This window comes from Conger conger, chromosome 3 (genome assembly GCF_963514075.1).
Source record: "Conger conger chromosome 3, fConCon1.1, whole genome shotgun sequence".
Classification (NCBI taxonomy): Eukaryota; Metazoa; Chordata; class Actinopteri; order Anguilliformes; family Congridae; genus Conger; species Conger conger.
The window spans coordinates 18383255-18406530 of record NC_083762.1 but is presented as its reverse complement, the minus strand read 5'-3'; the positions used below and the strand labels follow the sequence as shown (position 1 = coordinate 18406530).

General features: G+C 40.6%; 1 protein-coding gene across 1 annotated transcript; it reads right to left on the bottom strand.

The window, feature by feature from the left end:
* Positions 1 to 7539: 7539 nt before the first annotated feature.
* On the bottom strand, positions 7540 to 22837 carry LOC133123420 (alpha-2,8-sialyltransferase 8E-like). The gene is made up of 7 exons (XM_061233884.1): positions 22698 to 22837; positions 21849 to 21938; positions 19640 to 19729; positions 15361 to 15502; positions 10575 to 10690; positions 9512 to 9598; positions 7540 to 8002 (listed from the first exon to the last, which is right to left on the bottom strand). The coding sequence occupies exons 1-7, from the start codon at positions 22787 to 22789 to the stop codon at positions 7540 to 7542; spliced, it is 1080 nt and encodes a 359-aa protein (XP_061089868.1). The 5' UTR covers positions 22790 to 22837.
* Between the last annotated feature and the right edge of the window lie 439 nt (positions 22838 to 23276).

Below are 23276 nucleotides of genomic sequence, written 5' to 3'. Positions count from 1 at the left end.
TACGTGCAGCAAGTGTATAGAGGCCTCTGTCTTACCTGCCCCAGGGCCTACACACGGACAACCACATTCACACAAGTAAGAGAACACACACACACACACACACACACACACACACACACACACACACACACACACACACACACACACACACACCAGGGTTCTCAATAAAATGAGCAGCCTAGCATAGCCCCCAATAGGGCAGCCAACACACAGTTTATATAAGCAGAGGAGGGACGTGATTGGTGGAGGCGGGACCAGGGCAATGATGATTGACAGCAGGGACAGCGAATGGAAAGGGTTGATGGCTTCATCTGCAGAGTTTAAGGGGGGAAACAGACAGACATACATACGAACGTAACACGCCCACCAACAAGAACACATTTACCCCGTAAATTTGTTCATATAAATACCGAAGAACAATTTTTTATTATTATTATTATTATTATTATTATTATTATTATTATTTATTTATTTTCCTAGGCCTACCCTATGTACGAGATAAGGCATCTGCCAACACATTGTCCTTACCTTTTTTATATTTTATTTCTAGGTTGTAACTTTGTATTATTAGTGACCAACACATTAATCTCTGGTTTTGATTATACATTCTGGACAGAAAAACTAAGAGATTAACACATAACAAACATATCTGCTGAAAGTCAATGCAGAAGTTGGGCCATTTTAACTGAAGTAAATGGCCCATTTTATCTAAGACATGAAGTTAAAATGGGGCAGTAACTAAAACTGCATATAATTTTTTAGAAATTTTTTTTTTTCCTGAAAGAGACACTGATCATAAAACTTTACTTCATTCGTTCCTTATTCATATATCAACCTTATCACTGAAAGCTCAAACTTAGCATGCCATGCCACTTTCTTCACCAGTCTCCGTATTAAACGTTGCTCCGCCATCTTTAGCAACGTGAGACCAATCAAATCAGTTTCTACATGTCAAATACTATTGTGGCTACAGATAGAGATTATTTTCTGTGATTGCCTATTAAATCTTAAAGTGTTATGACGCCCCAACATTATCTGCTCCGTTTTAACTGATGGCTCAATTTACCCGACTTCACCCTATGTATTTAGAATTATGGGATACCGAGTCCAAAATATTCACTATTCAATGGAATAGCTACATGGCAAAATAAAATAACAAATGGTATTGTTTTGAATACAGTTGCCATTTTGGAGGACTTTGCAATCATAGGTCCGGTCCTTTGTCTCTATTGGTCAGTTTGCGTTCGAGTCGTGCCAATATCCACGATATACGCACGGCTAAATGGAATGTTCACACATCTTTTAATATTACTCCGGTTTCGTAGATCACCATTATCTGATTTGCAGGTGCGTCACCAAGGTTTGAATACATTTGGGCCTGAGCCAGTGTACAGGTTAAATTGCTGTTATAAATCAGTAAATGAACAATGAGCCTGATGAACACAGTAGATCTTTTGGAGGTAAACTGGGGTCGACCACTTAACTGCAATGTATTGAATTTGATGTAAGCTATGACAGGCAGACAGTGGAGAGAAGTAAGCAGGTGGGTGACATGAGAGTGTTGGGGAAGGTTGAAGACCAGACAAGCTGCTGCATTCTGGATAAGTTGGGGGGGTCTGATGGCGGATGCTGGGAGGCCAGCCAAGATGGAATTGCAGTAGTCCAGGCAGGACAAAACCATCACTTGGACCAGGAGCTGGGTTGAGTAGGGGGTGACCAAGGGGCGGATTCTCCGGATGTTGTATAGGAGGAACCTGCATGATCGGGTCACCGCCACAGGTGTCATTAATTGTCCTTTATTAAGGAAGAAGGGAAGCAAATGTTTCAAACATTGTTATAAAATATATCCATCCATCCATTATCTGAACCCGCTTATCCTGAACAGGGTCACAGGGGGGCTGGAGCCTATCCCAGCATACATTGGGCGAAAGGCAGGAATACACCCTGGAGAGGTCACCAGTCCATCACAGAGCACACACACCCTTGACTCACACACTCATACCCACGGGCAATTTAGACTCTCCAATCAGCCTAACCTGCATGTCTTTGGACTGTGGGAGGAAACCCACACAAACACGGGGAGAACATGCAAACTCCACACAGAGATGCCCCAGCCGACCGGGATTCGAACCTAGGACCTCCTTGCAGTGAGGCGGCAGTGCTGCCCTCTGCACCATCCGTGTCTTGTTATAAAATATAGCTCCTTCTGAATTGCTAAGTAAAATGGGCCGTTCCAAACGGAGGAACAGCATCATTTGATTATAAAGTTAATTGGAGAGGGGAAAACGTATAAAAAAGTGCGGCAAATTATAGGATGCTCAGCTAAAATTATCTCAAATGCTTTAAAGTGGCAACAAAAACCTGAAACAAGCAGAAGAAAACGAGCAACTACTGTTAAAACAGATCGAGGAATAGTCAGAATGGCAAAGATTCAGCCATTCATCTGCTCCAGAAAGATCAAAGATGATCTATAATTACCTGTAAGTGCTTTTCCAGTCAGAAGACGTTTAATCGAAACTAAGCTATCAGCAAGAAGCCCCCGTAATACACCATTGTTGAAAAAAGGGCATGTGCAGAATCAGTTCCAATTTGCCAAGGAACACATTGATTGGCCCAAAGAGAAATGGTGTAACATTCTGTGGACTGATGAGAGTAAAATTGTTATTTTTGGGTCTAGTCGTCGTCCACAGTATGTCAGACGACCCCCGGGTACTGAATTCAAGCCACAGTACATTGAAGACAGTGAAGCATGGTGGCACAAAAATCATAGTATGTGGATGTTTTTCATACTATGGTGTTGGGATCGTACACCAGGGATCATGGATCAGTTGGAATACACCAAAATACTTGAAGAGACTATGCTGCCGTATGCCGAAGAGGAAGTGCCCCTGAAATGGGGGTTTCAACAAGACAACAACCGCAAACACACGAGTAAGCGAGCAACATCTTGGTTCCAGACAAAAAGGATTGAGGAAGTGGCCAGCTAGGTGCCAGAAGTTGGTTGACTTAAAGTTTGACGTTTGAAGAGAAAAATGTTCACACTGCCATTTTTTAAAACAGATTAATATTCATTTTCTTTGCTTCCTGTAAAAGAATAACACAGACTTGATAAAATTTGCTAATGCTTTGTTTTGGAATTGAATGTGTAATGTTTTCACTACATTTGAAATATTGAACTAAAAGCTATTAAAACATATTTGCACTTTATTCTTTTTTTTTTAACACACTGGTATTTATTCCAACACAACTGTGTATCAATGAACTACCACGCCTGAGCCAACATTTTGGCAAAGCCTTTCTCAAAATGGCTGGAGAAAGGCTTGCCAAAACTTCAGGTCTGGTGTGGTAGGTAATTGATATATCAATAAGATAAAATAAATAACCATTCTATTTTTTAAGAACTCTGTGTGACTCATGTGACATAATGTAAGCATTACCATGGGCTGAAATATAAGATGATGGTCAATAACAAAATAGGGGCCGGTTAGATGAACACAGATTAAACTTAATCCTGGACTAAATGTAGCGTTGTATGAATAATCTCCAATTAAACATAATTCACTGCAAAAAACCTGTGACCATACTGAAAAGTTTTTACATTCCATTAAAGGCATTTGGTAGACGCTCTTATCCAGAGCGACGTACAAAGTGCAAAGTGCAGACCCATAACCAGGGATAAGTGCGCTGAAAGACGAGGGGGACTAGATAAGGACCAGGGCCTATTTGATCATCTTTTTTTTTCTTTTTTCTTTTTTAAAATCGTAATACCGCAACACGCGAATGTATGAATAGTGCATTCAAGGGTTGCACAAGGGAATAGTGCAACCCTTGCTCAGGCTCCAGATCAAAATCTCATTACATGGCCGTTTTACTGAGAACGCAGCTGATTGTGTGAACAACGTTGACAATAAAAATGTACGGGGCTTTTCAAGCCAACCAAAAGAAGTTTGTTCGAACTTTACTGTAACGTTACGTTTGTGGTTCTCCTGCTTTCATAGCTTTTCAAGATCAACCATTTGAAATGCAAGCGAACATCGGTACAACTTGACAGCTAACAGAAAAAAAATGGGCTTCTGGTATGCTGATTAAACGGTGACACCAACATTATACTTCCGTTAACGCAACAGTGAACAGCGGTGGTGTCAGCTCGGGTGCAAATGTCTGTTGAAATTTGACGCGGTTGCTCCGGCATCTTTTATTTTAATTCTCCACATTTTGCTAGTTGCAATCATTTTGTTTCATTTTGCAACCTGAAATATTTAAACTCAAAGGCCACAACATGTGGAAGTGTAATCATAGCGAGCTCAGCTGCGATAAATAGTAGGGTGTTGCCATGGTTGCAAAACGACGTAGGGTGTTAAAAGTTTTTTACAATCGCTTCCACACTTGTCTTAATACCATGTCCACTTTTTCAAAACACTTAACACATTCACCATATCAATAGACCATGTGAACTAAACTGTGGATATTTCTGAATTGCTTTCATAATAAAGGCATTCAATCACCACTTCTTCCAAAATTCATGAATACCTCTTGCAGTCAGTGTTCACTACCAACAAAAGTCTGTACAAATACAGCAAATTTTGCAGACATTTAGATACAAAACAGTTCAAAACAGTTAACTAAGTTCAAAACCCAACAAAATTCTGATCACTGTGGATGGAAATATGTTGCATTTTGACAGACAAATTAAACCATATGCTTGAAATACCTAAGATAGATCATTCTGATTTTAGCAGAAAGTTTATTCAGTTTATTTTTATTTTTTTAGTTTGCAGCCTTGTTACCATCTATTCAAAAGTGGTCATACTTGCATTGAAATGTGCATGTATGTAGGGAAAATATTACATTACATTACATGGCATTTGGCAGATGCTCTTATCGTACAGTTGATTAGACTACGCAGCCAGGAGGTAGTTGCAGTAATCCAGAGAGCAAAAGTGCCAGGACTAAGAGCCTGTGTACACCTCCACAATGTACGCCATGTCGACTGTTGACATTTTCAAGAAAAATCTATTTTCTAGGGGGCCAAAGTGGAAAGGGTTAAGAGGAGAGCACTGGTGCATGTTTGGGATCATTGGGGCTCATTTATCAATATTTTCGGAAATCCGTGTGCAAATGTATTTGTGATCGAAAGCAAACTAACAACTACTATCATATTTATGAAACAGGTTTAGACATTTTTTCATATTCACATCAGAATTTACTCTGTAACTGCTATAAGCATTATCAATGGAGCATTATTAAAAATTATCAATGAAAGTGAGACGGGTGCATGGGGGGTTGGACTTGACAACGGAGATGTAATAAAGTCCCGTCAGGGCTATATTCAGGGAATGTCCAGTGAGCGTAGTCGAAGTTCATATGCGTGAAATCCAGCCAAAACCAAAGTACAGTACCGAGGGAGAAGGCAGTCTCGTAATCGGTACACCAGACAAAAAGTCCAGTAACCAGGAAAGCCGTCAGCATGGCAGTAGTGCAGATGGACGGTAGGCAGGCTCGGGGTCAACGACGACGCAGGAGTCAAGACCGAAGTCTGCTCCACGGGGCAATAGACAACAGGCAAAAGTTTGTGGCACAGGCAGGCAAGTGGTCAACCAAACAGAAGTCAATTATCTTTGGTCAATAAACAGGCTTGGATCTTAACAGGTAGACAATGGCTCGGAAACGCACTGAAAAACAGAAGGCAACAATTTCACAAAGACATAACATGGAACTGAGCTTATATGCAGGTGTAGACAGGTGCAGACAATTAGGTTGAGAGCAGCATGCGAATGGAAATCAGGTGTGGAGGATTGACAGGTTAACAAGATAATTAGTAATCATTAGTAATAAACCTATCCTGCCCTAGCCTTAGTAAATTAGGAAATGACATTCACAAGAAACGTAAGGTAAACATGAACACATGGTTAGAATGTTAGTATTACCCAATTCTGATCTAAAGTTAGTAGATTAGTAAGAAGACCAGGGAAACTGAAACAATTAGGGAAGCGTGAGTGAGAAAGCATGAATGCAAGGTTTGCGGAAAGACACGAAAAAGTGTATGCTAATCAATGAACAGAACAACATAACATGAAACAAACATAAATCGTGACATAAGTGAGACGGGTACGTGGGGGTTGGACCCAAAATGCATGACTCAGAAACAATCGTAAATAAAGTCCTGTCAGGGCTTTATTCGGGACGAATCCCAGGAGCGTAGTCAAAACAAGCAAAGTCCATACACGTAGATCCAGCAAATAAAACAAGAAATAATCAGAAAACACGGTGCCGAGGGAAGAGGCAAACTCGTAGTCGGTCGACGTGCAGGGAGGTCCGGTAGCAGGAGAGCTGTCAGCAGGGCAGAAGTACAGGCGGGCAGCAGGCAGGGTCGTAGTCGAGGGCGATGCGGAAGTCAAAACCATAAAACAAACAGCGAGGCAAAGGTACAAAAACAGTAGGCGAGGACGTGGTCAAAAACAAGCGATCAACAAAACAGAAACCAAGCCTGTTTAACAGTGGTCGAAAAACAGGCTTGGATCTAAACGTGAAATCAATGGTAATAATGCTCACGCGTTGCTTTGACGGACAAGAGGCAGACAATTTCGCAAAGAACAGAAGTGCGACTGGGCTATAAATGCGGGTGTAGACAGGTGTAGACAATTAGTTAGAGAGCAGCAAGGGAATGGAAAACAGGTGCGATGGATGACAAGTTAACAAGGTAATTAGTAATCGTTAGTAATAAACCTATCCTGCCCTAGCATTAGTAAATTAGTAAATGACATGCACGAGAAACGTAAGGTAACATGAACACATGATTAGTCTGTTAGTATTACCCAATCCTGATCTAGCATTAGTAGTTTTAGTAAATAGACAAATAGAAACAATTAGGGCGTGAGTGACAGAAAGGGAGAGAGAGAAAGCCGGAATGCAAGGTTTGCGGAAAGACATGTAAGTGTATGTATAAACAACGACCAGTTTACGTAACAATAAACATAAATCAAAACATAACACTAAACGAACTAAGACGATAACCACTCAACATAACAAGGTAAAAGTCATCGTAACAAAAACATAACTAGACATCACAAGACAATTAATCGTAACAAGAAATAAACTAAACAACATGACGAACCTAGACTAACATAATACATAAGACAATACGTGACTAAGACAAATGATTAACATAAAACAAGGCAAGACAGACCTGAAACGTGACAATAAGTTTGCTAAACTGTGACAGGAATAAACAATATAACGAGACATGACAAGACTAGAAAATACATCGAAACAAGAACTGAACATGAAATGTAACACAACATGAAAATGAAACGTAACAAGAAATAAAACATAAAAACGTGGCGAGACTAGACTAACATAATACGTGACATGACAATAAAATCACTAATGTTTCACAGATGAGGGGGGGCAGGCTCTTGCAGTAACCAAAACAACTCTGAGCAACCTTGTGGTCAAATTTGTGATACTTCCATTTATATTGGCTTAAAATAGCTCATTTTTATATTGACTGGCAAGACCCTTTTCTACTGTATAATGGCATCACTGACACTTCCCAACGTGCAGCTGTAGCACTCCCTGGCTGTGCATGTGTAGCAGCTTCAAGAATTCTTCAGGCATTTGGTGCACCCCTTGTTTGGCTGCAACATTGTCATAGTAGTGATTGGACACTGGCTGCTGAGACAGGTCCATAGGAAAGGGCCAGAAACCATAGATGTCCACCTTCTCACAAAGCTCCAGGGCCACACTCACCAGCATGAACCCAGAGGAGAGGCGCAAACCTGTTTGTCCATTTTTCCGCCAGTAGCGACTCAGCATTAATAAATAGTCTGGGTGTATGTACAATACCCCTTGTTGGGGTCTCATTTCCTTCATGGTGTAGAAGACACGGAAGGAAAGGTCAGTGCTGATTACATAAGAGAATGGAGAAATGGCCAAGTAGGCATTTCCATATGCAGCTGCTTTGTCCACAAAAGGTTTTCGTGAATTACACAGGCCCATGAAGCTGGAGAGAGAGCGAGAGAAAGAAAGAGAGAATATCAGTTATTATTAATACTGGTTATTATTTCACACAGACAAGAATCCTCAATACTTATTAGTGGAAAATCATACACCAAAGATAATACATAAATAAAAATGACGTAATATATCTATATATATATATATATATATATATATATATATATATATATATATGTATTAAAGGAAACATGTACCCTCCGCCTAACCCCACCCCTTCATCATTGTGTAGCTTATTGCAATTTTCTGCCATTATACCTTTTGCCACAAGGCTGCTCAACCCAGATCTAAGGCTGAAGTTGCAGCACAGTGTATGGTGTATTTGATCATTTTGGGGTTTTCCAAAGACATAATTATTCAACTATAAATTACATCTATGTATAAATGACCAATTTATGGGAGCCACAATTGTTGAAATTTGGCACCAGCTACCAGTTGCAGTAGCCAAAGAACGTTCGACCATTAAACTGTACTAAATTAAAATTCAGAGGGGCATGCTGATGCATCTAGGCCTGCAGGTTTCATCATAGAATGGGCTTGAACCCGGGGAGGGATGGGGATTAAGTCTGCAAACTCAGGGCAGAGGGAAGGGGTTGAACTCCCACACAGTTAGTGGTTGCCTAATTTTCTTTGTTGTTCTTGTAAATTCCTAAGCCATGCCCAATCTAGCAACCTCAGTGAAAACACTGCTTTAAGAACTGGAAGTAATGCAAAGTGAAATGCCATCTTGTCTTCCAGGTGAAAACTGAGCTATATCCTGCTGATAAGTACAGCTATGCCAGCTTGACAAACTTGCTCAACAAGTAACTCGAAACTCAAAAAGCCTTTTACAATTACTATCCAAGTCAACAGAAGAGAACCTGACCTATAAATGGTATAACGTTAAACATCCATCCATCCATCCATTATCTGAACCCGCTTATCCTGAACAGGGTCACGGGGGGGCTGGAGCCTATCCCAGCATACATTGGGCGAAAGGCAGGAATACACCCTGGACGGGTCGCCAGTCCATCGCAGGGCACACACACCATTCATTCACACACTCATACCTTTGGGCAATTTAGACTCTCCAATCAGCCTAACGTGCATGTCTTTGGACTGTGGGAGGAAACCGGAGTACCCGGAGGAAACCCACGCAGACACGGGGAGAACATGCAAACTCCGCACAGAGAGGCCCCGGCCGACGGGGATTCGAACCCAGGACCTCGTTGCTGTGAGGCGGCAGTGCTACCCACTGCACCATCCGTGCCGCCACGTTAAACATGACACATTTATTAAAATTTTAAAGCAAGATTCCTTTTTATTTAAAATTTTTCCAGTTTCAAAATACTAAAGGAAAAAGGCCCTGTGCAAAAGTGTGGGAGCCCTGTCAGTTAATATGTGCTTGTTGAAGCCTCATGTACACAGTTGATCAAAAGTGGAGCTCCTGGGAGTTCCTTTTTTCTGCTAAGTAACATGCATACAATTGCCTCTCAAATAATTAAAATCTTGTTACCTCTCAGTAACCTGGGAAGGATTGATTGTAACCAGGCTGGACTTGACACCAACATCAGAGGTGTAGTTCATTGGAGGGAAGTTAAGTCTGAAAAGAAAATGCAAAGTCATTGCCTATTTAGTATGAGAGAATATTGAAGTTGGTGCATTCATCAAAGCTTCTGGGAATATTGCCATTATTTGTTCTCAACAGTACATACTGTGAAAGTACATATAGTAGTTGCACATATAGTACATATAGTGGAGGCGGAGGCAGTTGAATTTCCAATTATTGTGCCAAAGTATACAGAAGCACATTTCCTGCATAGTGGCAGGCTGCAGGAGTCTGACCAATCAATCTTTATTTGCATGGCTCATTTCCAAAAACTGAATGTGTTTTACATTTGGAAAAATCAATAAAAGTCAATAATAAATAAAATCAATAATCTAAATAAATAAAAACAATAAAATAAAATCATCAGAAAAACAATAAAATACAAATAAAATATAATAAAATAACGTCTATAAATATGGATATTCATATGGATTGTGTGGATTTCTTTGGGGACGATCCGTTTTGATACTTTCACAGAGTTTTTATATTACCTACAACTCCTTTATAATACACATAGCCAGGGAATATGGGTTCTTTACAGCAAATTTGTTGCCAATGCCATGCAATCGCATAGTCCACAGACGCTGAGTAGATTTCTACTCAGTTTTGAATGGATCTAGGTCTGGTGTTGATCGCCTTAGGGTTGCCCTCATGTCTGTGCTGGTCCCTTGCCTCTTGTTCCTTAGTTATGTTGCTATAGTGCTATTCTGCTGGGATTTTGCTTATTGCACACAGGCACGCCTGTTCCCCCTCTTCTGCTGTCCTGTTTCTCTTCTCCAATTCTAACACTTTTACTGTCCACTAATCATTGTTTTGTTTCTGCTTTCCTCTGCCTCCCTGGAGCTGTAGCTCAAGCACCACAACCTGACCATCATCATCATCTGCAGAAGGTAAAATCTTTTTCTTTTTACATTTGTGTGAATTATCTGTACAGAAGTATGAGGTAAATCCACTATGAGACATTTCATACCTGATGACAAAATCTGCTGTGTTAATCTTCTCCCCACAGGTGCTATTCTTGAGAATCCCTCCGTTCCCCACCACTGCACAGCGCCCGAACTGACGTGAGGTCCCCCAGGGAGCAGTCTAATGAGGAAAGAGACAAGCCAAAGGGAGTAGTTAGAAGCACTGATAGGTTTAATTTGCATTGGCTTTCTAGTGCAGCTGAGGTCACGGTCACAATAACTACAGCATTATGTGTCAGATTCAGAACAATGGACCCAGTCGCGAACTTGCAGAATTTCCAATAAAAGTCTTTATTGGTAAAACAGATGCATGCCCTTTACAGGCACAGTAAAGGAAATCCAAAATGTAGTGGCACTCAAGGCAAAAGTTTGATAACAAGTAGGCAGTCCAAACAGGCATTCATTCATTCCTTCATTATCCAAACCTGCTGAACAGGGTCGCAGGGGGGCTGGAGCCTATCCCAGCATACATTGGGCGAAAGGCAGGAATACACCCTGGACAGGTTGCCAGTCCATCGCAGGGCACACACCATTCACTCATACACTCATACCTACGGGCAATTTAGACTCTCCAATCAGCCTAACCTGAATGTCTTTGGACTGTGGGAGGAAACCGGATTACCCGGAGGAAACCCACACAAACACGGGGAGAACATGCAAACTCCACACAGAGAGGCTGTGGCCGACGGGGATTTGAACCCAGGACCTCCTTGCTGTGAGGCGGCAGTGCTACCCACTGCATATCATCATAAACCATTCATTTGCGTCATGATCCGTATTTTCTGTTTCCGTTTTCTGTCCCCAGCGTTTCACCTATTAATTCCCTTTGTGACCACCATAGTTCTGTTTTCTGTTCATTAATTTCATTAATTTGTTTCACCTGTCTCCCAATTACTGATTATCGTGCACACCTGATTCTTGTCTCCCTCGTTGTATGTTCTCATTAAACCCGTCTGTTCTGTCTGTTCTTTGTTGGATTGTAATGTGCTCCTGCTATTCTCTCCAGCCTTTTGAATTCTCCTTCTGTTCATGTTTGACCTGCTGTGTTTGGACTTGGTTTGGATTCTCGATTTGTGTCTTTGGATTTAGTTTCTGTCTGCCTAGTTTTAGATCAACTCAGTTGCTATTTTCCCATCCAGTGCCCATGTTGTTTACAGTGCCGTGAAAAAGTGTTTGCCCCCAACCTGATTTCCTCTATTATTGCATAGTTGTCATACTGAATGGTTTCAGATCATTAGACAATATCCACCCTGTGAAAAGGTAATTGCCCTCTTTCATGTAATCACCACAGTAAAACTGCAGCCAAAACTCCACCAAACACCTCCTATAATTTGATAACAATCAGTCACATCTCTGTTGAAGAATTCTAACCCACTCTTGTGTTAATGTAAATGGAAGACAGAACTTTGACTTGACCACTCTAGTCAAAACAAACTATGCATTGTGTAGCAATTAATCGTATTATGAATATGAATATAATATGACATGATGTACCTGTAAAAACATTCACGCTACAGAACAGTGTTGAATACTGAATTCAAATTCATTGCCTGACTGAAGGCTGTCACGTCATCATGACACAGAAATCTAAGGCAACACCACACGCACACATCGGGGTAGAGCAGTGTCGGAGTCATGGGGGGGTATTCACGGGCCATGCCCCCCCAGATCAGTTCCAACATTAGCTGTGGAAAACAACCCATAGATGACTGTGGAATTGAGCAGCCCAACCAAATTATTTTACCACAGTACCCTACCCGCATTTTCAGTGGTAGGAGGCATTAATTTGTCTCCACTTGGTATCGCAACCGAGACTGGCTTGAATACAGTGTCAAGGTCGATGCCGTATTTTGTTATTCCTGTCTGCATTTTACTAACTCCACCCGGACACTGGACATATTTGTGACTGTTGGCTTCCGTAACTGGAAAAATGCTCTGGAGAGAGATCGGGGATTTCATAAAAATTAATCTTCAAAGGAGCATCTCTCTTGCTATACATTGGGGAAGGAGCGAGAGAGGAGTGTCAATACTGGAACAGAGATTACTTGTTAACGCAGACCAAATATGAAAGAACAGGTATTATGTTTCCTCTCTTATAGATGTTCCTGGATTTCTGGTGGAAAACCAGTTGCCTTTTACGAGGGAAGATAGAGGCCTTTGACAGCATGTCGGAGGGGGGGAGTGGGATTTTTCTTTCTCTACTGGACTACACGATTAAAAAGGACCCTGAATTGGCTGCCGTGCTGAAGCCGATTCCTCGAAACCCCACTTACACCTGTCACGACAAACAAAATGAACTCATAAGTACACTCAGCAATGTGTTGACTGAGGCTATAGTGGAGGAAGTAGGCAACTCCTATTACACATTAAAAGCAGATGGAACCCGTCACACCACTGGTTTCGAATAATATATCAATTGTCATTCGATTTGTAAATGAGGCATATGAGGTCACAGAACGCTTGTTAACCATACCGAAAGCTGACAAAGGTGATGCACGGACATTAACAGACAACATTCTGTTCTATTCTATTCATGTACAGCAGTCGAATCAATTCAGTAATTTTTATTTATTTTGTGTGCATGTTTATGTTCTGTATTACAGAGTATAAAAATAAATAAATTACTTGTGCAAGTTAAAAATGTGTGTGCCTCCTTCAGACAAACAAAAATGTGTTTTTTGTTTGCCCACCCAGACCAGCCTGAAGAATTTCCTGTGGGAACCATTACACTTTCATTGCAACTGGCCCAGTGGGATGATGTTCTCGTTTTGGTACTCGCCTTGGGTGAGCAGTGAAGCTTCATTTCCAGCCCTGTGCATTTTATCTATTACTTATTACTTTAAGAGAGAGAGGAGAATGTAACCTTTCTAAGGATACCAAAGTTCTCTCTCTACTCTCTATTGTTCTTTCCCCCCCCTAATTTGGTTTAGGAAACACTACTACAACCCTGCTCCCCAGCAGCCTGAAAGAGATGGAAGCGCCTTCCTCAAGCCATATCATCTCGAGCCCCGGACCGGGATTCTGGGGCAATCAGGGGCGGTGTATGCAGTGGACCTCCCCTCCAAGTCCCCCCCCACCCACCCTTGGAGTGGCAGCCCACTTATGCTGCTCCCTCATGCGCCAGCCATACTCTGATTTGGCAGAACTGGTCCTCGGAGTGCAACTGCATCAAACTAAAGTCCAGTGCCAATGCCACCACAGCGTAATTCATAATTATTTTATTTATTTAATGAATTAAGTTATCAAATACCCATCAGAGAAAGGTGTTTTATTGGGTTAAGATCTGGTGACTGGGGAGACCATTTGAGTACAATGAACTGATTGTCATGTTCATGGAACCAGCTTGAGATGATGTATGCTTTGTCACATGGTGTGTTATCCTGCTGGAAGTAGCGATCAGAAGTTTGGTAGACTGGTCTGCAACAATACACAGGTAAGCTGCATGTGGCATTTAAACAATGCTCAATATGTATTAAGGGGCCTAATGTTCGGCAAGAAAACATTCCCCTCACTATTTCACCACCATTACCAGCCTGAACCATTGACACAAGGCAGGATGGATCCACGGATTCATGTTGCTTACACCACTGTCCAGTTTTGATGAGCCTGTGCCCACTGTAGATTCAGTTTCCTATTCATAGTGGACAGAGTGGAACCCAGTGTTGTCTTCTGCTGCTGTAACCCATCCACTTCAAGGCTTGACATGTTTTGTGTTCAGAGATGCTATTCTGCATTCCAGATACGTGGTGATTTCAGTCACCTCACAGAACGTTTTTTGCCCACTGTGAACCTTCGGTCACTGGTTGTTTTTTGTTTTTAACACCATACTCTGCAAATTAGAGACTGTTGTGTGTGAAAATCCCAGGAAATTTGCAGTTTCTGAGATACTCTAACCACTATGGCACCATCATTCCACAGTCACTTGGATCACAATTATTCCCCATTCGGATGTTTGGTCTGAACAACTGAAGTCTGACATAACCAAGAACAAAACCTTTTCCCATATATGGATTTCCAGATTAAAGCACAATTTATCAAAGGAAAAAATGTAAGGGATTTTCACATAACCATCTGGGTCACAGTCTGTGATTTAAGATAGCTTTTAATACTTAACGTTTTATCCAGACTCATTTCTATTAAGTGGCACTGGATCCACTGAATTCCGATGCCACTTTCCAAACAAAATTGCTTTTTGCTAGGAAAATAATAAACACCACCATATTGTTTCTGTGAGAAGGGTTTCCAGACTAGTCAAAGCTACTTTTTCTTAGCAAGCATAGACATTTAAAGCAACCACTTGAATAATTAAGGAACTAATGAGAACACTAACAATAAAGATATTTACAGTGATACACACAATGTCGGTCACTGAGGAAAAGAAAGGTTCAGTTAATGTTCACATCAACCATCAGAATAAGGAAAAAAATTGATCAAAGTGACTTTGACCATGGAATGATTGTTGTTGCCAGACAGAGTGGTTTCACACACAACAGTCTCTATAGTTTGCAGACAATGCTGCGGGAAAAAGCAGCAGAAACGGGCAGAAACGCCTTAACGAGAGCGGTCCAAGGAGAATGGCCAGACTGGTCAAAGCTGACAGTACAGACAGACAAAGCTGAATGTGACAGTAACGCAAATAACCATACATTACAACAGTGGTATGCAGAAGAGCATCTCTGAACACACAACGCGTCTAACCTCTAAGTGGATAGGCTACAGCAGCAGAAGACTTAAGTCGAAAAAAAGTGCTCACTGGGTGTATATTTCATAGAAAAAACTTCAAGGTCTCACCTCAGGCAGCATGTCGTACAGGATTTTGTCCACCAACTTGGTAGCTTTCCTTTCCACCTCATAGGTTAAACGTTGTCCCAACTTTGTGTTCTCCCGTGTTATGAACAGCATACTAGAATTACAGTGAGTGTGCAGATCCGTCCTAAAAGAGATATAGAGTTCAGATACCACATCTCAGCTTGCCTACAAGACGAGCTTGGATGGAAAACCACCACCTAAAGCTTTACTTTGATGCTGCAGTTCTCCCACCTGTTTGTTCCTTCATTCATCCACTCTTTCATTACAGCACTCACAGTGTCACCCAGGCTCAGCCATGTCACTCCCCTTCTCATCTCCATGCTTATCTACCAGTTATCTACCAGCCCCAATCAAATTTTAAAATATATATATATATATATATATATATATATATATATATATATATATATATATAAATATACCGTATATGTTCAAAAGATCCTATGCTACCTACATTCAGTTGAGGCCAAAAGTTTACAAACACCTAGAAGCCAAGTTTTAACTTTCTGGCTGATGTCTTGAGGTGTTGAATTTCTAGATAATTATAGGTTTCTAGGATAATGCTTCCTCACTCTTTTCTGAAGTGCACCAGCATTGGGTATTCAGTATTGCAACACATATTGGGGGTAGAATACGATGCTGTCACCCCCATGCTTCACAGTTGGGATGGTGTTCTTCAGATTAAAAGCCTCACCATTCTTCCTCCATATATAGTGCTAATGATTATGGCCAAACAGTAACATGTTTAATCTGACCAGAGAACACTCCCTAAGCACCTGCAAATTTCAGTCTGGCTTTTTTAGACTGGTCTTGGTGTAGAGGCTTCTTCCTTGCGTGGCAGCCTTCCAGGCCATGGCGATGAAGGACTAGTAGATGTAGTTACTTTGGTACCTGATCCCTCCACTCCTTCACCAATTCCTTTGTTGTCTTGGGGTTCAGTTTAACCTTTTGGACCAAAGTCTGTTCATTGTTCGAGGTACCTTCAATTGTTTGAAAATTGCTACTGAGGAGAAATCCGACTTGTGGAGGTCCACAATCTTTTTTCAGAAGTCTTGGTTGAGTTGCTTGGATTTCCCCATGGTATCAAGGGCAACAAAGCACTCTAAAGATAGGCCCTTAAATACACCTTCAGGTACACTCACAATAAGCAATTATGACAATTTGCCAAACAGAACCTTCTAAAAGTCCATTTCTGGAATCATCCAGACTGTTTAATGGACCATCAACTTGGTGTACAGTCCCTTCAAAAGGTATGGGAACAGCAAGGCCTTTGTTTTTGCAATACACTGAATACATTTGGGATTGAGATAAAAAGATGAACATGGTAAATGGTTGGCATTTATATAGCGCCTTTATCCAAAGCGCTGTACAATTGATGCTTCTCATTCACCCATTCATACACACACTCACGACGATTGGCTGCCATGCAAGGCGCCGACCAGCTCGACCGACCTTTTGTGGCCCATCTCTGTACTTCTTTGCAAACTGTAATCTCGTATTCTGATTCTTACTACCAATGAGTGGTTTGCATCTTGTGGGATAGCCTCTATATTGCTGATCTCCAAGTCTTCTTTGAACGGTTGATTGAGATACCTTCACCCCTGCTCTGTGGAGACTGTTTGTAAAGTCACTGACACTGATATTTTGGGGCTTTTGTTCACAGCTCTCACAATGTTTCTGTCTTCAACCGCTCTTGTTTTCCTTGACCTGTCCGATGTCTGTTGCTCAGTACACCAGCTTTCTTTTCCAAGTTGTTGTACAAGCTATCCCCAATCGATTTCTCCTCTTTTCTAAGCTTCAAAATGGCTTGCTTTTCTCCCAAAGACAGCTCTCTGGTCTTCATGTTGGTTTATCTTTTCTAACACAAATGCAGTCTTCACAGGCAAAACCCAGGGCTTAAACCAAAAGTAGACATTCTGACCAATGTATTGTTTAACCAAACAATCTAACAGGACATCTGGGCAACAAGAAACACCTGCCAGTCACATATTCCAATACTTTTCTCACCCAAAAAGTGGGTGGTCTGATACAAAAGGTGATGTGTTCTAAGTTGTTCAACAAGTCTCGATAGAAAATACCAAGAAATAAAAGCTGAAATTCGTATACATCATTTACATCTTTTGACTTGAAACTCAATTGTCTTCAGTGTAAAGCAAAAACAAATTGACCTTGCTGTTTGAATACATTTTGAGTGGACTGTAAGTCACCGTTTGACTCACTGGAAATCTGATATATTAAATAAAAGCTGAAATAAATCAGTCTCTTAGCTATTATTTGGAAATGAAGTAGATCCCAACTTAACACGGGATATGTACAGTACTGTGCAAACGTTTTAGGCACATGTGAAAAAATGCTGTAAAATTAGAATGCTTTCAAAAATAGAAATGTTAATAGTTTATTTTTCTCAATTAACAAAATGCATGAACAGAAGTGAATGAACAGAAGAAAAATCTAAATCAAATCAATATTTGGTGTGACCACCCTTTGCCTTCAAAGCAGCAGTAATTCTTCTAGGTATACTTGCACACAGGAATTCAGCAGGTATGTTGTTCCAAACGTCTGGATTTAGGCAGCCTCAAATGCTTCGGTCTCTTCATGTCATCCCAGACAGACTCAATGATGTCGAGATCAGGGCTCTGTGGGGGCTATATCATCACTTCCAGGACTTCTTGTTCTTCTTCACACTGAAGATAGTTCTAATGACATTGGCTGTATGTTTGAGGTCGTTGTCCTGCTGCAGAATACATTTGGGGCCAATCAGATGCCTCCCTGATGGTATTGCATGATGGATAAATATCTGCCTGTACTTCTCAGCATTGAGGAGACCATTAATTCTGACCAAATCCCCAACTCCATTTGCAGAAATGCAGCCCCAAACTTGCAAGGAACCTCCACTATGCTTCACTGTTGCCTGCAGACTCTCCTTCTTGTACCGCTCTTCAGCCCTTCGGCGAAAAAACTGCCTTCTGCTACAGCCAAATATTTCTAATACTCATCAGTCCAGAGAACCTGCTGCCATTTTTCTGCACCCCAGTTCCTGTGTTTTCGTGCATAGTTGAGTCGCTTAGCCTTGTTTCCACGTCAGACGTATGGCTTTTTGTCCGCAATTCTTCCATGAAGACCACTTCATATACCTTGTTCCTGCTGGTTTCTACCAATTCTGAGCAGATGGCACTGCTGGACATCTTCCGATTGCAAAGGGAAGTAAGCATGATGTGTCTTTCATCTGCTGCACTAAGTTTATATTAAAAATATATATATATGCATATATACAGTCAGGTCCATAAATATTGGGACATCGACACAATTCTCATCTTTTTGGCTCTATATATGCTTTAACTGCAGACTTTCAGCTTTAATTTGACTAGACATCACCAGATGCTGGGTTTCATCCCTGGTGATGCTCTGCCAGGCCTCTACTGCAACTGTCTTCAGTTCCTTCTTGTTCTTGGGGCATTTTCCCTTCAGTTTTGTCTTCAGCAAGTGAAATGCATGTTCAATCGGATTCAGGTCAGGTGATTGACATGGCCATTGCATAACATTCCACTTCTTTGCCTTAAAAAACTCTTTGGTTGCTTTCGCAGTATGCATCGGGTCATTGTCCATCTGCACTGTGAAGCACCGTCCAATGAGTTCTGAAGCATTTGGCTGAATATGAGCAGATAATATTGCCCGAAACACTTCAGAATTCATGAGAACTGGGGTCAAAGACGGCGTCTCAAACAAACTTTGCAGCACACCAGGAAGCACTACAAACTAAAAAAAAAAAACCCAATAACACCATTTGACTTATGTAGCATGCCAAAATAAAAGACTGTGAATGCATTCCTATGTTTCTAATGAATGTAATACAATGCATTGGATTACTGAAGTCAAATTATGAATATTGATTTGATGTAGATTTTTCTTTTGTTCACTCACTTTGCATTTTCTTAATTGATAAAAATAAACCATTAACATTTTAATTTTTGAAAGTATTCTTACTTTACAGCATTTTTTAACACCTGTCTAAAATCTTTGACAGTACTGTGTGGTAACATGAAATGTGTGGAGTTGTCAAAAATGTAGTCTGCCAGGGTGTATATAAACTATAATGCATTGGATTACTGAAGTTAAATTATGAAAATGAGTGCCTAAGAAATACAGTATAAATATAATGCTTAAATTAATGTGGCAGTGAGCTGGTAATGAGCATGCATGTGAATTTGTGCTGTGTGTCTCTCCATATAACAAAATAGGAGTGTAATACAGTCTTTCTTACTTGTAAATAATTTGCTGGGTGAGGTTACTGGTCCAGGGGCAGCGCATCATTTCCTTCACCTCCAAGAAGAACTTGGTGAAATTTTGTATTCTGTGCACAAAATCAAATAATTAAGATTAGTCCAAAAAGCAGTATGGTTAAGGTCCTTGCAAATTGGAAAAGTGTCTCACATGGTCTAAGTGTGTCCTAACCCTTTTTCTGGAGATCTACCATCTTGTAGGTTCATATAAACCCAAATTTGGCAAACTTGATTCTAGTAACCAGCAGGTGAAAGTGGCCTCCAGCTGTAGAATGAGGTACGTTAGAGCTACTTTATTGCCGGACGATACATCTCCAAAAACTGGGAAGGTCTATGATTACAAAGGTGGTCTAGCCAACAGTTGGAAGTTCCATAATCATCTTAAGAAGTCCACACAGTGGATCACAAACACAAGATACAACAAGAAAAAACCAGGTTATGCTAGCATTTCTAATGCAGACCCCTAGGACCGAAGACCCTAGGATCTTTTCCAATGGTACAAATAGCAGATAGCAGTGATCCTCATTCTTGGTTTTGGCAGACTTCAGGGTCTGGTTTTTGTTATTACTTGGGATTTATTTGATCAAATAAAGCAGTGGACTTGGTCATTTGAGTCCAAATTGGTTGCTGATATTTTAGTGATTTTGTTAAAAGACAGATGATATCAATGCAAAACCATTCTGATTTATTATTAATTATTATTATTATTATTATTATTATTATTATTATATGAAATTCAGAGAAGGAACTCAGACTGTATGCTCTATTCATACGTTTATGTAAACCTGACCTGGGTCATAAACGCCATTATTTCCAGGGCCAAATCAATATAAATGTATAAATATTGTTGAGAGTACTGTGTGAGGTGCGGCGAAGGCTCGGCGCAGGTTACCACAACAACACTAAGCGGGGAGCAGTTGTTTGTTGTCGCCTTTAGCTGACTGGTAACGCTTGTTCATGTGGAAAATTATTTGGACGACCGAAAGCCGGCGTTTAAATCTCTCATCCGACTAGGGGTGTGCATTCGGTTATTCTTTGGGTGAAAAAAACAATATTCGGTTAATCGGAAATATAATTAGTGGGAAATCGATTAAAAAGAAAAATACCAAATGAGAAAAACTGCATAAAATACCTGTAAGAGGTCGGGGACTGGCGGAGAGCCAAAAGTGACTTCGCCACAAAACCCCGGAAGAACGAGGAAACAGAAAATGCCTAGGAGATAACTCCGGCCAAAATAAAAGGAACAGCCCACAAAACGGCCACAGGAAAATAAAACGACCCTCAAAAACCAGGGCGAACAACCCAACAAAAATGAGTTCTTACTCCTGCTGAGCTAATACTCACACGTCACCCCCCTGCTTACTTCCCTCCACTGGCTGCCTGTCATGGCTCGCATCAAATTCAAAACATTGGTGCTAGCCTTCCAAGCAGTTAAGGGGTCTTCCCCAGCTTATCTACAGAAAATCATCAGACCCTACACCCCTGCCAGACCTCTTCGTTCAGCCTCCACAGGCCGCTTGGCACCTCCCTCTCTCCGAACCTCCACCTCACGCTCCCGACTACTGTCTGTTCTAGCTCCACGGTGGTGGAATAAACTCACCGTTGAGGTCAGAACTGTAGAATCTCTCCCCACCTTCAAGCGCAAGCTGAAGACACACCTCTTCAAGCCCCTCTCCCCATCCCTCCCTGTGAATGTTAATTGTTGTCTCTGTGACTTGCTTTGTGTATCGGTATTTTTAGTTGACTAGGTAAGCAGTGTTTCGATAGTTAACTTTGGTCACTTTTGCTGTTTGTTTGTTTCTTTGTTCAAAATAAATAAATAAATAAATAAATAAAAGAAAAATTTGGCCCTCATCCTTATCTTTGTTGTACAGGTAGCAGTTGAAATTGTACTTCCCTCTAGGGTCTTTCAGCGAACTTATCCCTGGTTATGGGAATGCACTTTGTCGTACGTCGATCTGGAAAAGAGCGTCTGCCAAATGCCAATAATGTAATGTAATGTAAGCCGGCAAGCCCTCTAGAGGTCTAGATTGGTAAATACAGGAATATTCAGCAGTAGACAGTGAGAAACCATGACAAGAGCCATCAGAAAATTAAAGCCAAGGTATCTGGTTGGAAGAAAAGCAAGCATATAGAGTAATCATCCAGGATCTAAACTGGTTTTTACCATAGGGGAGGTGGAATGCTTACCCTTTTAATGACTTCATGGCAACAATCTGGTGACATAGTTTACTGCAGTACGGCGACTGTTCACGAGGAAAATACTCTGTTGGGGTTTCACTGAAACAAAATTAGTCACAGTGTGACTATTACTTTGTATTTATTTAAATGTTAAAGTTAACACTTTATTTTCTGGGATGATTTTTTGTGCATTCAAATTTCGTGCATTCATACAGTCCCAAAACCTCACTGATCCACCACCAAATGTCACCGTGGGTATGACGCGCATCTCCTTTTATCCATCGGCGAAGAAATAAGTCTACATGTGGAATACCAAATCAAATCATGGATACAATTTTCTAAATTGTATTTATCATTTAACACGATATAAAGAAACTGCGTGTTAATTTCCGATTCATTAGTCAGAAAACAAGTTGAGCAATGAGCAATTAATTTATAGGAAGGTTTTGTGCCCCCTCCATTTTTTGCTCACGAGACGCCATGCACAGTCCAACGAATAAAATAACAAAATACAATTGTATGTAGACGGTCTGCACATGCTAACAGTGTTAGAAGTCTCTTGAAAAATAGCTACCAAAAACTTTGTAGACTGATGTTGCGAATTATATATAATTATAGAATCTTTTAAAGAATTATATGATTTAAGCAATGATTTTATTGAAACATTGACTTAATTTTAAAACATTGCGTGTGTTCTCCGCTTATTGTCTTTTACTACTCACAAAGAGTAAGACAGCATTTTTAAATATAAAAAAGAAATGGCTTGCAAACATAGGCTATTTCGGAAAGCCAGCTCGCGAGCGATACTTCCTACAAAATAACTAAATGTCTATCAGTGAATATTCGTAGGCTACTTACATTTCTGGAGGATAGAGAATCAAAATAAATAGGCCTATAGCAATTGCACAAACTATCAGGACTAGTTTGCGACGTCTTCTTATGTTTGCCATTGAAGAAACTAAAAGAACGACAGGATAATATGAAGGCCATTAGTCAACTGTGAACAGGTTTGAAACCTTGCGAACATTATTTCCGGGAAACTGAAACCGACTGAAAGTCACTCAGATCTAGCCTAATTGTTATTTTAAAACTCTAACACAGATTAGGCTATCTATTCTCTAATATCAGGATTTACATTAAAAAACGAAACTAATTTTTTGAACATGTGTGTGCCTCTATTTGTGAGGAGTTAATTTGTGTGTACATTTATTTACAAAGGTTCTATGTCAAAACAGTACATATCCGTGAATAATATTTGAATAGGTTTCAGTTAGAGGAACCATCAACATATATGCTGAAAGTCAATGCAGTCCATTTACTTCAGTTAAAATTGCCCAACTTCTGCATTGACTTTCAGCAGATATGTTGATGGTTCCTCTAACTGAAACCTATTCAAATATTATGATTATGATTATGATTTTATCTAACACATGAAGT

What these genes read in the sequence shown, in the direction of transcription:
- LOC133123420 (XM_061233884.1), bottom strand. Translation starts at nt 22,789, where the DNA reads ATGGCAAACATAAGAAGACGTCGCAAACTAGTCCTGATAGTTTGTGCA. An exon ending in ACCCAGCAAATTATTTACAA is followed by an intron (nt 15,503 to 19,639) that starts GTAAGAAAGACT and finishes TATCTCTTTTAG; the next exon opens with GACGGATCTGCACACTCACT. An exon ending in CCTTCCCAGGTTACTGAGAG is followed by an intron (nt 8,003 to 9,511) that starts GTAACAAGATTT and finishes CTCTCTCTCCAG; the next exon opens with CTTCATGGGCCTGTGTAATT.